Source organism: Apodemus sylvaticus, chromosome 5, assembly GCF_947179515.1.
Source record: "Apodemus sylvaticus chromosome 5, mApoSyl1.1, whole genome shotgun sequence".
In the NCBI taxonomy this organism is placed as follows: Eukaryota; Metazoa; Chordata; class Mammalia; order Rodentia; family Muridae; genus Apodemus; species Apodemus sylvaticus.
Window position 1 is genome coordinate 86,453,418 of NC_067476.1, and position 15,018 is coordinate 86,468,435.

General features: G+C 36.6%; 1 protein-coding gene across 1 annotated transcript in view; it reads left to right on the forward strand.

The window, feature by feature from the left end:
* Cstf3 (cleavage stimulation factor subunit 3) overlaps positions 1-15,018 on the forward strand; it is a 76,597-nt gene that overhangs the window by 6,912 nt on the left and 54,667 nt on the right. The window contains exons 2-3 of the mRNA XM_052183121.1: positions 12,834-12,935; positions 13,057-13,152. Of these exons, the coding sequence (XP_052039081.1) occupies positions 12,834-12,935; positions 13,057-13,152 (198 nt within the window). The remainder of the gene's footprint in view (positions 1-12,833; positions 12,936-13,056; positions 13,153-15,018) is intronic.

The following is a 15,018-nucleotide window of genomic DNA, read 5'->3' on the forward strand; positions in this document are numbered from 1 at the left end:
TCTTTGCGTAGCCTTGGCTGTCATGAAACTAGCTCTGTAGACCAGAATGTCCTCCAACTGAAAAAAATCCGTCTGCTTCTACCTTCCAAGAAGTGCTGGAATTAAAGGCATGTGTCCCCACTGCCTGGCTATTTATTTTTCTTTTGAGGCAGAGTTTCACTGTATATCCCCGATTGGCCAGGAACTCACTGTGTAGACTGTGTTTTTGAAAGAAGGTTGCAGAGAGAAATGACTTCAAATATATACTGTCTGCAGTTTTCTTAGTATTTTAGCAAAAATTCAGTTAGGATAATTTGGGTTTGGTACCACCTTGTATTTTTTTTTTTTTTTTTTTTAGATTCATGATATTTGGAAAACTATTTAGAACCAATAGAGTAGATAATGTTATGTTATCTAATGTAATGTTATGTTTTATGATATTCCTAAGGTAATTTTTGTCATTATGTTGACCATTATACAGTAAACATGCTTATACAAACTATATTCCCCCTTCCCACATGGATGTTTGGATCCCTACCTAGATTCCAAACTTAATGCCTTAGTATTCCAGGCAAGTACTCTATCATCCTCTAACAGCAATGCTCCTCACTGCATCATTTGCTGTGAGAGGATGATAGAGTACTTGCATTAAGTTTGGAATCTAGGTGGGGATCCAAACATCCATGCGGGAAGGGGGAAAGTAGAGAGAGAAAGGAAGCTGCTTCCTGGCCTACTAGTTGGTATTGTGTTAGGGGTGGAACTCAGGGTCTCAGGCACACTAGTCATATGCATTCTGTCTTGTTGGTGAAACAGGGTCTTATCTGTAACCTGGGTTGCCATAGAATTCACTGTGAAGCTTAGGCTAGTTACAATCTCAGAGCAGTTCTGTCTCACTCAGTCTCCTAAGTACTATTATAGGCATGAATCACCATGCCTAAAATAATATTGTTGTATAGTAAACTTTTTTGACAGGGTCTGGTTATGTACCTGAGGTTGCCCAGAAACTCCTGATTTTCTTGTCTCAGGTTTCTGAGTAAGACAGGATCTAACTTTGTAGCCCTAGCAGACAGGAACTTACAGAGATGCACCTGCCTCTGCCTTTCTAGTGTTTACATTAAAGGTATGCAATACCATACCAGGTTCACACCTTACTATTTTGTTTGTTTGAGACAGAGTCTCACTTTGTAGCTCTAGCTGGTGGCCTGGAACTCACTACAAGACCAAGTCATTGTAATCCTCTCTGAGCATGCACCATGCTTGGCCTCCCCTTTTAAAGGTTTTTTTTGTTTCTTTTTGTTGTTTGATTGGCTGATTTTTGTGTTTTCAAGACTGTGTTTCTTGGTAGTCCTGGCTGTCCTTGAAATTGCCCTGTAGACCAGGCCAGCCTAGAATTTACAGATTGGCCTGCCTCTGCCTCCTGAATACAGGATTAAAGATGTGTGTATTACTACCACACTTTCTGAGGTTTGTTTGTTTTTTTTTTTTACACTAAAACCAAATGAGTATGTGTTGTTCTGTGCTATTTTGATTAAAGAGGTATTTTAGGCAGCAACCCAGTTGTTACATTGTACTGTGTGTTGCTCTATGTGCTAGACCTGTTTACACTAGCCAGCATCACTTTCAACACCAGCACTGAAACTGTGATGGTCAAGATGTAACTAAACTCAAACGTGGAATTTTTCAACATCATTATAGAGTCCTATTTGATATATAGCATTGATTAAAATATTATACCATATACTGTTTCTCATACTTGAGTTTGGGAATCATTTTTGTCAATTATTTATGTGCTTTATGAAATACAGATATCTATGTGACAATTTTCAGATTGCCGTCTCTGATTCTGTTGATACACTGAAATTTTTCACTTAAAACATCTATTTAAAAAAAGAAAACATGGGTCAAAAGCACAGACTGTTCTTCCAGAGGTCCTGAGTTCAATTCCCAGCAACCACATGATGGTTCACAACCATCTGTAATAATGGGATTCAGTGCCCTCTTCTTGTGTGTCTGAAGACAGCTACAGTTCATTCATATACATAAAACAAATAAATCTTTAAAAAAAAAAAAGCAAACCATGTACTTGAAGTGATTTTAAGTAAATGGAAGCTTGAAAAATCTCAGAATTTTAGGGAGGAGGATTATTACCTTAAATTTATTCACTAGCTCACACTCTGTTGATAGTCCTAGTGTATACTACTGGCTGGCCTTGCTTTCAGGCTTTTAGCTTCAGCTTCTGAAATGCTGGGATTATAAGCTGAACCACCATGCCCAGCTATTAATTGCTTTTAAGTATATACTTGATTAAAATGAGTAGTAAAACTTTAAAATATTTGAATAGTATTTTACTGATTTTCCTTCTTAACTCTCCCTAAACTATAGTTAATACATTCAGTAATGGAAAATACTTCATAGAGGTTCATCTCTGTTGGTCATGGAAAAGAGTTTATTCTAAGCATAGGATTAAATCCTAAGTCCCCATTCCTTTTAAAAAATGTTAGTCTTTTCCTCTTTATTTATATATATAAAACTGAGATTAAATAATGGCTTGTGCCACCATGCCTGGATCATTCATATATTTTAAAGCTTTATTTTTAAATTATTTTCAATTATGTGTATATGTGTTGTGTTTGTGTATATGAATACAAGTGCTTTCAGATGTTAGAGCCATCAGATCCCTCTAAAGCTGGAGTTTCAAGTTGTTGTGAGGTGCCTAACATGGGTTCTGGGAATTGAACTTGGGACTTACGGAAGAATAGTAAGTGTTTTTAACCTGAGCCATCTCTACAGCTCCTCCTCCTCTCTCCATATTTTTTTTTATGTATCACTTAGATGAAGCCAATCTCTTATTTTAAAGATTTATTTAATTTTTATATATGTGAGTACATTATCACTGTCTTCAGACACAGCAGAAGAGGGCATCAGATTCTGTTACAGATGGTTGTGAACCACCATGTAGTTGCAGTGACTTGAACTCAGGACCTTTTGAAGAGCAGTCAGTGCTCTTAACCACTGAGCCATCTCTCCAGCCCCACCCTCTTTTAAATTGTGTGTACACATATAGCCCAGACTGTTCTTTGGGTTTGCTGCAATCTATCTGTCTCAATCTCCCAAGTGTTAGGATACAGGTGTGAGCCCACATGCCTCCCTAAACTAATTTCTATTTCAATTTCACTTAAACACCCTATGTAATAGCTCCTCCAGTTCACACTGAATAATTATTTGGAAAAAACTCTGTCCTCCTATCTCTTTTATCTCCTTAGTACAAACAGAAAAAATGCATGTTTTCATTTAGTTTTGTTTTTATGATGCTGGGAATTAAACCTAGATTCTCATTCATGGGTAGGCAAATGCTTTAGCACTGAGCAATCCTCAGCCTTTGTTATTCTTTTAAAAATATTACTTTTGGAGAGGTGGCTCAGCAGTTAAGAACACTTCTTGTGATGGGTTCCTTCTGGTCTGTCTGGGCCAGTGCCCTGAGCAGTCAGTCCTTGGGCACAGACTCCACAGCCAGTCCCACAACACCCAGAGGAAGCTCCACTCCCAGGCGCTTTTATATGCCCAGGATCTCAGGAACACAGGATCACAGAGACAGTTTGACTCTGAGGAGTTCTGACACAACCAGGATCACAGGAAGGACAGGCTCCAGTCAGATATAGCGAGGGCAGGTAGCACTAGAGATAACCAGATGGCGCGGGAGGTGAGTGTTAATAACATAAGCAACAGAAACCAAGGTTACTTGGCATTGTCAAACCCAATTCTTCCATCATAGCCAGTCCTGGATACGCCATCACATCAGAAAAGCAAGATTCGGATCTAAAATCACTTTTCATGATGATGATAGAGGACTTTAAGAAGAATATAAATAACTCCCTTAAAGAAATACAGGAGAACACAGGTAAACAGCTAGAAACCCTTAAAGAGGAAACACAGAAATCCCTTGAAGAATTACAAGAAAACACAATCAAACAGGTGAAGGAAATGAACAAAACCATCCAGGATCTAAAAATGGGACTAGAAACAATAAAGAAATCTCAAAGTGAGACAACCCTGGAGCTAGAAAACCTAGGAAAGAGATCAGGAGTCGTAGATGCAAGCATCATCAACAGAATATAAGAGATAGAAGAGAGAATCTCAGGTACAGAGCATACCATAGAAAACATTGACACAACAAAGAAAATGCAAAAAGCTCCTAACCCAAAACATCCAGGAAATCCAGGACACAATGAGAAGACCAAACCTAAGGGTTATAGGTATAGAAGAAGGATTCCCAACTTAAAGAGCCAGTAAATGCCAGGCAGTGGTGGCACACGCCTTTAACCCCAGCACTTGGGAGGCAGAGACAGGCGGATTTCAGAGTTCGAGGCCAGCCTGGTCTACAGAGTTCCAGTACAACCAGGGCTACACAGAGAAAGAAACCCCGTCAAAAAAAGGGGGGGGGCAGTATTTATTCAAAATTATAGAAGAAAACTTCCCTAACCTAAAGAGATGCCCACGAACATACATGAAGCCTACAGTACTCCAAATAGACTGAGCCAGAGAAGAAATTCCTCCCATCACATAATAATCAAAACACCAAATGCACTAAATAAAGAATATTAAAAAGCAATAAGAGTAAAAGATCAAGTAACATATAGGCAGGTCTATCAGAAGAATTACAACAGACTTCTCACCAGAGACTATGAAAGGTAGAAGATCCTGGACAGATGTTATATAAATGCTAGCCCAGGCTACTATAACCAGCAAAATTCCCCATTACCATAGATGGAGAAAACAAGATATTCCATGACAAAACCAAATTTACGCAATATCTTTCCACAAATCCAGCCCTACAAAGGATAATAGATGGAAAACACCAACATGAAGAGGGAAACTACACCCTAGTTAAAGCAAGAAAGTAATCTTTGAACAAACCCACACAAGCAGAGTTCTACCTCTAACAACAAAAATAACAGGAAGTAGCAATCACTTTTCCTTAATATCTCTTAATATGAAAATTAGTATTACCAACATTTCCTAATCAATTGAAGTTCAAAATTATGAGGAATTAGAAATTTGTTGGCTCTTATCCAGTGGTCTCTATAATTTGGTAATTGGAGAAATATGTCCAATATTGAACAATCCATATACACTTTCAGTTTGTTTGTACATGACAGTGTTTTGCTATGTACCACATAATGGTCTTGAAGTCATGCTTCTATCTCAGCCTCTCTATTAGTAGGGTTGTTTATTTGATGTTTTACACTATACTATGGTTTTTCAGAACAGCTTACATATTTCAAAATTACTTATACAGCCAAAAGAAACATAGACAATTAATTTGGGAGGTGTCTTGTAAAAGAACAACAAAGTGAGACTGAATGTTTCGTTTGATATCTATAATTATTGTATCATTTTTGAAGAAGATGACCTTGTAAGTTACTCTTTTTCTGAGATGAATGCTTTTCAAAATCATCACAGCCAATGAACCAGAATCTTACCCTCATTTAATGAATGTCTGTGCCACCCTCCAAGCAGAACCATTGTTCATTGAAACAGTTGATGAATGACTTCATGGATAGACTATCTTAATACACACACCATTTCTTAAATGAATGTAACCTGTTCTCTGTGGGATATTTGACTAAGTGATTGTCATCATCACTTAGTCAAATAGCTTTGACCATAGCAGGAAATCTGTATCCAAACAATTGTGCCTACAATTTATTCCTTGGTGCAGCAGAACTGTCAACTCTTAGCTACTATGGAGGTAAAATCCTTTGGTGATGTGAGAGACATTGAAGTACATATAGCCTTATTACAATGAACTCCAGTGTCTAAAAATTGTTCTTATTTTGGGTTTGTACCACAGTAAGAGCCAAGATTTTAAGCTCTACTAAAAACAAAACAAACAAACAAAAAGACTTTATCTTTTTATGTTCATTTAATATGTCCATTGGTATAAATGTATATTGTGTTGAATATAATAAAAAACTGAAAAAAAGAACACTTGTTGCTTTTGCAGAGATTCAGTACCCTCAGCATCTTGGTATATGTCAGTTACCAGCCACCGTAACTTCAGTTCCAGAGGAACTGATGCCCTCATCTTACCTCTGTGGGTGCTGCATGCATACAGTACACAGACATACATACATACAAGCAAAACATCTATATACCTAAATAAAATAAATTAAGACATGTTTTTTAAAAAAAATACTTGTATACTTGTCTTACTTGAGAGCTAAGGCTCAAACATGGCCTTTAAGCTTGCTAGACAAATGTTCTGTCTACACCTACTAAGTCACAGTACCCATCTCCTTTCCTTCTTTCAAAAGAAATGCGAGTGTTTTGTCTGCGTGTATGCTGGTGCTGTGTCTGTGCCTGGTGCCCTTGGAGGCCAGAAAAGGGCATGGGATCCTCAGGAACTGGAGTTAAGAAATGGTTAGGAGTCACCATCTGAGTGCTGGGAACTGAACCCAGGTTTTCTGGAATAGCAGCCAGGACTCTTAACCCAACCATCTCTCCAGCCCCTCAGTTAAATGCTTAAAAGATACCCAAATAAACAACTGTTGGTTGGGGAGTAGCTCAGTAGTAGAGTTCTTACCTGACATGTACAATACTTTAAGTTTGATTGTTCTGTGTGCAAAACAATCACAGCCATCTTTTTCTTTTTCTTGTAAAGTACATTTTTATACAATAGTGATTTGGTGAGAGTGCATGGTGGGGGAGGTCAAGACAGGGTTTTTTGATTAGGTCTGGCTGTTCTGGAATTAACTCTGTACACCAGGCTTCTGAGTTCAGTACTTTGACTATTTTAAATATTCATTTAATTCAATATTCATTTTTGATTTCTAATATAAGCATTGATAAAGCCTACATCTGTAAGAAATCTCTTTGGATATCTTGGCTAGGCAGAGTGGGTACTCCTTGGGATGCAGAGGTAGGTGGGTTTTGAACTGAAGGCCAGCCTGGGCTATACAGTAAAATTCTGTCTCAAAGAAAAAAAAAAGGCAATGTACTTTTAAAAGGGTGGATTATATGGTCTGTGATTCATGTAACAAAGTTATTACTAAAAATTACTATGTTATATAATGAAACCCGATAATTAATATAATATATAATATACTTAATATGACCTCCATTCCTGTAGTCAATTGTGATATAAGTTGTTATTCACAAAGAAAATTAAGTGGTGGATAGAGCCCTGGGAATTAGTTTAGCTTTTGTTGTATTTATTTAGTTTAGTGTTCCAACCCTTCTTGTTTCACACTAGTGTTGCCTGAAGGCAAAAGATGGAATTTGGTACTTTTTTTTTTTTTTTTTTTTTTTTTTTTTTTTTTTTGAGACATGGTTGCACTATGGAGTTCTGGCTGTTCTGGAATTCACCTGTTCAAACAGGCTGGCCTCAAACTCAGATCCACCTGCTTCTGCCTCTGAAGTGCTAGGAATAAGGGCTACCTGTACTTTTGTTGAGCTGTGTAGTTACAGCCTTAGTCTCTATTGGGTCTGTGATAATTAACTACTGCTCATTGTAAACAGAAGCTTCTCTGACCAAACCTGGCAGCAGCACGAGTTAATATATGGGCAAAACATAATTATTTACAGGGCAGTTTGACAAGTAGATTATGCCCATTTAGCAAAAACAATTGTAGTTTCCTCACAAAGCCTGTGACCTTCCCTGTCACATCTATGCCACATGTCTTTTTTTTTTCATATCCTCGGAAACAGTTTATGACACATAAGTGTGCCTGTGCTTAATGTTGCAAGTAGTGAGTCCTGAGTAGCTAATTGTTTGTTCCTTTGAGGTGAGTGCTGGGACCTGACCTCCAGTTCTCATGAATGCAAAGCAGGACAGACTCTGAACATTTTCTTAACCCTCCTTAATCATGCCTTATTATCATCATCATCATCATTTTATTGTGTCTATATGTGGTGCTCTTGTATGATATGTATATGTGAGTGCATAAAGGTCAGAGGACAACTTTTCTGGGTTCCAGATATTGAACATAGGTTATCAAGTTTGCAGCCTTGACAGCCTCCTTAGTGCCTAGTTCTTATTTAATTTTAAGTGTCTTTTGTTTTGTTTTTTGTGGTTGTGTATCTCTGTGCACTATGGGTATGCCTGGTGCCTGAAAAAGGCTAATTTCTCCTGAAACTAGACTACAAATTGTTGTGAGGCTCAATACGAATGCTGGGAATTGAACCTTTGTAAAAGTTGCAAGAGCTCCTAACCACTGAACCAACTTTTAGGGTGTTTTTAACTCATGATTTGAGGCCGTTTAGCATTTAGGAACTTTTTTTTTTCTTTTTCCCTTCCAGTCATTGTTTTTGTTTTCCATTCACCCCTACCCCCCATGATAGGGTCTTCTGGATGCCTGGGGCTTATAGATCTGCCAAGTCCTGGGGATTACAGGTGTGTGTCAAAACAACACTTCTTGGTTACTTAATTGCTTTGTGTATATTTATGTGTTTTGTGGAGTGGTATGTTCCCAGGGAGGCCAGAAGAGACAGTCAGATCCCCTAGAGTTGGAGTTACAGGCATTTGGGAGGCATGTGACGGGTTGGAAGATGCTAGGTTTGGAAGGATTGGAATGTAGGTCCTCTGGAGGCAGCAGCTGCTCTTAACTTCTAAGCCATCTCCAGCATGCTTGGTTTTGTTTTTTGAGACAGGTTCTTACTTTGTAGCACAGGCTGTCCTTGAACTCATTGTCATTTTTTTGCCTCTCAGGTTCTGACATTGCAGGTATGAGCCACCATGCTCCTCTAAACATTTTTTTGATTAGTTTTTCAAGTAGTAAACCTTTTGAAAGAATTCTCTACTTTGTCAAGTGCAAGGACTCCTTCAATAACATCTAGAATATACTTGGCATTGAGCAAGTGTTCCTCACTTGGATATTGAAAATTTAGAGTTCTCAGGGTATGGTGTCCTGATAAGTATGTGTTATGTATCTGTGCCCCCTGCCAGCTTAAAGTCTTATTTTAGTCTTTATCGTGGAGATTGTTATGTTTTGCTACTTAAACTTACTGTTTTCAGTGACTCCAAATTTCATAATTTGACTGATTCTTTCAGACATGGCTATTTAAATTATCAGTCTTATGCAGCAGGCCAGTAGCTGACTGTTTTCTTGTATATGGTTGTATAATACTGTAAGTTGCTAGAAATGAGTATCAGATATTCATATTAGATTTTGGTCAGTTTGGTCTGCTTCAGAATACCAGTGTTAGTTATATAACATTTCATTTCTATCCAGTTGAGTAAATTTCATTTCTTTTGGGTGTTTAAATAGTTATTTGCTCTTTGTCTATCAGTGGTTCCATATGAATACAGGCTTTCTTTACTCTAGATGGTCACTTTGCAACTGAACTATTTACCTGGCTGCATTCTCTTTGTTTTCTTTTTGAGTCAGTGGGCTTTGACATCATTGACTGGACTTTATGCTTGTAAACTTAGTGGCTGCTACTTTCATGTGTGCCCCCCTTCCATACCCAGCCTTCCGAAAACTCCATTTTAGAGACAGGGTCTAACTATGTATCCTTGGCTGGCTTGGAGTTCACTGTGTAGACTAAGCTGGTCTCAAGCCCACAAAGACCCTCTTGCTTTTGCCTTCTGAGGCTATGTACCGCATGTCCGCTTAAGTGCTGTTTTTCTTATACTAAATTTAAACTTGATGTTGTTAACTTTATTTAAAAGCTTGTGAAAAACTTAAATGCATCTCAGAATATTGTGTAGCTCTATGTGTGTGTACTAAAGATGGACCCCAAGGTTTTACAAATGCTAAACATACATTTTTATCATGAGCAATATTTTTAACCCTTGTTTTTATTTGGGGGCTTTTTATTAAAAAAAAAAACAACTTTGTTTTATCTATATTTTGGTGAACAAAAAAGGGGAAATTTGGCTTTATCTTGATAAAATTGATTTTTTTTTTTTTTACATTTGCTAGAAATTACTATTCTGATATAAAATGCTATCTGTTATTTAGTATTTAAACTTGATGTTGTTAACTTTATTTAAAAGCTTGTGAAAAACTTAAATGCATCCCAGAATATTGTGTAGCTCTATGTGTGTGTACTAAAGATGGACCCCAAGGTTTTACAAATGCTAAACATACATTTTTATCATGAGCAATATTTTTAACCCTTGTTTTTATTTGGGGGCTTTTTATAAAAAAAAAAAACAACTTTGTTTTATCTATATTTTGGTGAACAAAAAAGGGGAAATTTGGCTTTATCTTGATAAAATTGATTTTTTTTCTTTTTACATTTGCTAGAAATTACTATTCTGATATAAAATGCTATCTGTTATTTAGTATTTTTCCATATATTTCCATATTTTTGGACCATATTGGTTTAGTGATTAATTTGTTACCATTACCAAATTTTAGATGTTTTAATATGTGGGAGAAGCTACTTTTCTTCCTTAAGTTTCTTACACTAGTCATAAAGCTCTTATATATTAGTAAAAGATAATTTTTAGAGTGCAGAAGTCTTAGAATATATTCAAGCCAGTGTGGTGGCTCATACCAGTGATCCTAGTGCTTTGGAGGCTGAAACAGGAGCTTCACCAGCTTTCAGTGCCAGCCTCATTACAGAGTGAGATTGTGACTCAAAAAACACAATATATGAATAAAAATTATTTCTAAGTAAATTCATGTCTTTCAGTAGTTAAGGTTAATCTATTTCTAAGAAAAGTTTATTTCTCACAGGCAATTTTATTCTAAAAGGATGACTTTTAAAACTTTTCCTAGATTGTTACATGACTGAATTATTCTTTTTTTTTTTTTTTAAGTTATTTGAACTAGCTGGGAAGTGGTAGTTCATGATTTTTTTTTAAGATTTATTTATTTATTATATGTAAGTATACTGTAGCTGTCTTCAGACACTCCAGATGAAGGTGTCAGATCTTGTTATGGATGGTTGTGAGTCACCATCTGGGATTTGAACTCAGGATCTTCAGAAGAGCAGATGGTGCTCTTAACCACTGAGCCATCTCTCCAGCCCCAACTGAATTATTTCTTAATAATTCATTTATAAAAGGGAGCAGATATCTTGGTATATGCCTTTTATCCCAGCCCTTTAATCCTGGCAGAAGTAGGCGGATCTCTGTGAGTTCAAGGCCAGCCAGCCTAGTCTATATACTGATTTCCAGGACATCCAGAGCTTATGTTAGTATTTGTAGATTTCTTTTGAGTGTAATTTTTCATTTTAATATGTTAGGAATATTTGAAACAATTTATGAAATAATATTTGTATTCATGCTGCTTGATACTAGGTGCTGCTTTTTTCTTTCATTTTTAGATATCTTTTTGTGTGTGTGTGTGTATGTTTTTCCTGCTCATATGTATGTGCACCATGTATGTACCTTGTGCCTGTAGAGAATAGGGCATTGGAACTGGAGTTATAGACAATTGCAAACTGTTATTTGTGTGCTGAGGTCTGAACCCAGGTCCTTGGAACACCAGCAAATGCTCTTAACTGTTAAGGAATCACTCTCACCCCTCTTTTCTTTTAAGAAGTGTGGGCACACATGTGTGCAATGCTAGGATTTGAACTTAGGGCCTCAAATGTTTGGCCAAGTTCTCTAACAATACCAGAAAACTATACTCAAAGCATCAAGAAAATTTTCTGCAATAAAACTAAAACCAGTTTATTAAACCACTGGCAGAGTTGGGATGCATGTAATTAAGTGGTAGAGTGTCTGTCTAACCATATGCAAGGATCTGGTTATTAGACATGGGGTCTTGGGGTGGTAAAGTGTGGGGGTGTTTGGAGAGTGTAAGTTTTTAAAGATTTACTTGGTATGTTTATGTGTATATCTGCATAGGTTTACATGTATCATGTATATGTAGGTGCTCAGAGAAGCCAGGGAGCTTCCTATTTCTTGTTACTGAAGTTATAAGTAGTTGTAAATCATTCTTTGTGGGTTCTGGTAACTGAGCTTAGGTCCTCCCTAAGAGCAACAAACAATCTTATGAACTATCTCTGTTTTGTTTCTAAGACAGGGTCTCACCATGTATCCCTTGCTAGCCTAGAACTTTTAACCACCCTCTACCTTCTTGTGCCTCCTAAATGTTGGGATCAAAGGCATATATACCACTATGCCTGGCTTGGCTCTAATACCCACCATCTAAATGGGACCAACATGAGTATGTTGGTTTCTTTTTAAGACAGGCTGAATACCTGTAATTCATGCTCTTTAATCCTCAGCTTCTTATGTGCTAGAATTACAAATGTACATAGCCATGACTGATTTAGTGTGTTTTAAGTTTTCTGTTCATTGCATCCATCTTTATATGTAGCACACTCCCCCCACCCCAGACAAAGTGTCATAGAACACAATCTGGCATAGAGCTCATGTAAGCAAGGATCACTTTCTACTGTTTTTCCTGTTTCCACCTCTTGAGTGCTAGAATTACTGGTGTGAACTATCACACCAGTGTGGTGCTCAAGACTTCACGTATGCTAGGCGACACTAAAAATAAAGCTACATATTAATCTCTTTTGTGTAGTTTTCTTTATGCTGTATAAACAAACAACAAATTATATCCTTGAACAAAAGTGATCATTCACTCTTTTATGCAGTCCTGACTGTCCTTGAACTTGCTATGTAGACCAGGCTGATTTCCCTCAGAGATCCTCCTGTCTCTGCCTTTTCAGTGCTGAGATTAAAGGCATGCACCACCATGCCTACCTGTAACTTCTGATAAAGTATACTGTTCGCATAGTCCACATAATGCCTTCTTTTTAAAATGACATTCTAATACCTTGTACTAACATTGGATCTAGGAATAGATGTGTTTGTTCTTGACTTAATTGGACATGAGATTTTTAAAACAGTAACTTCAGTTTGTTATTCTTCTTTTTTCCCCCTTCAGGCAGCTGAATATGTCCCAGAGAAGGTGAAGAAAGCGGAAAAGAAATTAGAAGAAAATCCATATGACCTTGATGCTTGGAGCATTCTCATTCGAGAGGCACAGGTTTAGTGATATAGGATTACATTTCCTTCTCTATGGGTCCAATCACACTACTTGATTCTGCAGTAATAATATTTTTATACTCCTAACATTATAAATGCTGTTTATTGATTTTCAATTTTAGAATCAACCTATAGACAAAGCACGGAAGACTTACGAACGCCTTGTTGCCCAGTTCCCCAGTTCTGGCAGATTCTGGAAACTGTACATTGAAGCAGAGGTTAATATTTTATTTATTTTTTCTTATATAGCATCTGATGGCAATTACAGCTTACACTATAGTGATAGAAAAGAAGTTAGGAGCATAGTATAATTGGGACAAGGAGGATTTAAATGTCTCTGCCTTTATTTTGTAAAATAGGTATGAAGGAGTAATTAAAATGACTTTGAAATTTGGGTCTTTTACAAGCTGATGATTGTTGCATTTTGGAGTTGCAACAACATTAAAACAGTTTCAATGGTGTTGGAGTGCTTTAGCCTTTTATTTACTTGTCATGTGTCAATTTATTGCCTCCTGTGTCATTTATTTAGAACTCATTTGTCTTTTCCTATAACAAACTAATACGAAAATACAGAAATGTTGGCTTAGTTTAATAGAGTTGTAAATGTCTGGTGAAATGAAACATTTTGGAGAATAATTATTTCACATTTTAATTTTATGAAAAATGCATGGTTTGTCAGTTTAAGGACTTCAATAATTTAAAGTTAATTTTGCCATATGATAAAGCTTACATTCTACAGGAATACGCTAATATGACTCAAACTTAACCATAATTGACCCCAGTGATATTGATTTCTCTTTCCTTTTGTTTGTCTTAACTTGAAGTCAGGCATGTTTATGTTAATGAGTAATGTCCCATTCTTAATTACGATTAAAGAAAAAAACCCAAAACCTTATTTTTTAAAGACTGGAATTAACAGTCAAAGCTGTAATAAAGTGTTAATGTCCCAGTGTCAGTTGGCACTAAGTAGTCACAGATTATAAATTAATGGGATGAAAGGGAGAGATAGAAAGTTAGAATATCCATATTAAGTTGTAAATGATAAATTCTTTTTATTTATACTACTTTATGCAGTACTTATAATATTTTGTAATGTAAATTCTCAACATAAGTACTCTGCAGCTCCAACTGTAGCTGAAATTTGTTCTGTGGATCTCTTTTGGGCCTTTCTATCATCAGTGATACTGAATAGACTCTAGCACAGTATCACCTTTGGTGCATCCCAACAGCCACATATATACACAGAGGCTCAGCTGTACTCAACTGAAGCTATACTTTGTTTGGGTTGTGTGGGTTGGGTTTTTTGGGGGGAACAGAAATTACTGGACAATAACAGGAACATTTGTGTGTGTGTGTGTGTGTGTGTGTGTGTTTTGCATGTTTGTGTTTGTATGTGTGAATGAGACTGTAACTTATGAGGAGTCTGGTAGTTTGGTGCATAGCCACCATATCTTTATGGTTTCATCACCCTCCCTCTGGAACTATTTTGTTCCTCTGAATATTTAAATCAAAGTAGATGGGCTTGAAACTCAGGCCTGTCTTGAGTATGCTGAAGACAATGCTGCTTCTTACTACCTGATAAAACCAAGAACCTGGATCATGATCACATGCACTCATTTTACCTCCTAGTCTGACTTTACAAACACAGTTTATATTTAAACTCACAAGAATCAAGCATGATTATGATCAAAATAATTATTTTTGAAAAACGAAGTGGAACCTTCTGAGTTATGAAATTCTCCAAAATTGAGATGCTAAGTTAAGCTGAAAATGGCAGTGAGGTTTTATGTCTCTAATTATAAACATAAAAAAGGTTTTTTTTCCCCTCCCCATTTCTTCCCTAAGTATAAAATACAAACAGTATTCTGAAGAAGAATTGCAAGAGAGAGAATAGACATTAATCCCAGGGACTGAAAGTTATTTAAATAACAGATTTGTTTCATAAAACAGTTCAGAGCTGCTAGGAGTTGCCTGGTTTGTTTAATGTTTGCAGCTATTTTACAGTCAGACACACATACACACACACACACATACACACACACACACATACACAAATATATATATGTATGTATCTATGTATAAAA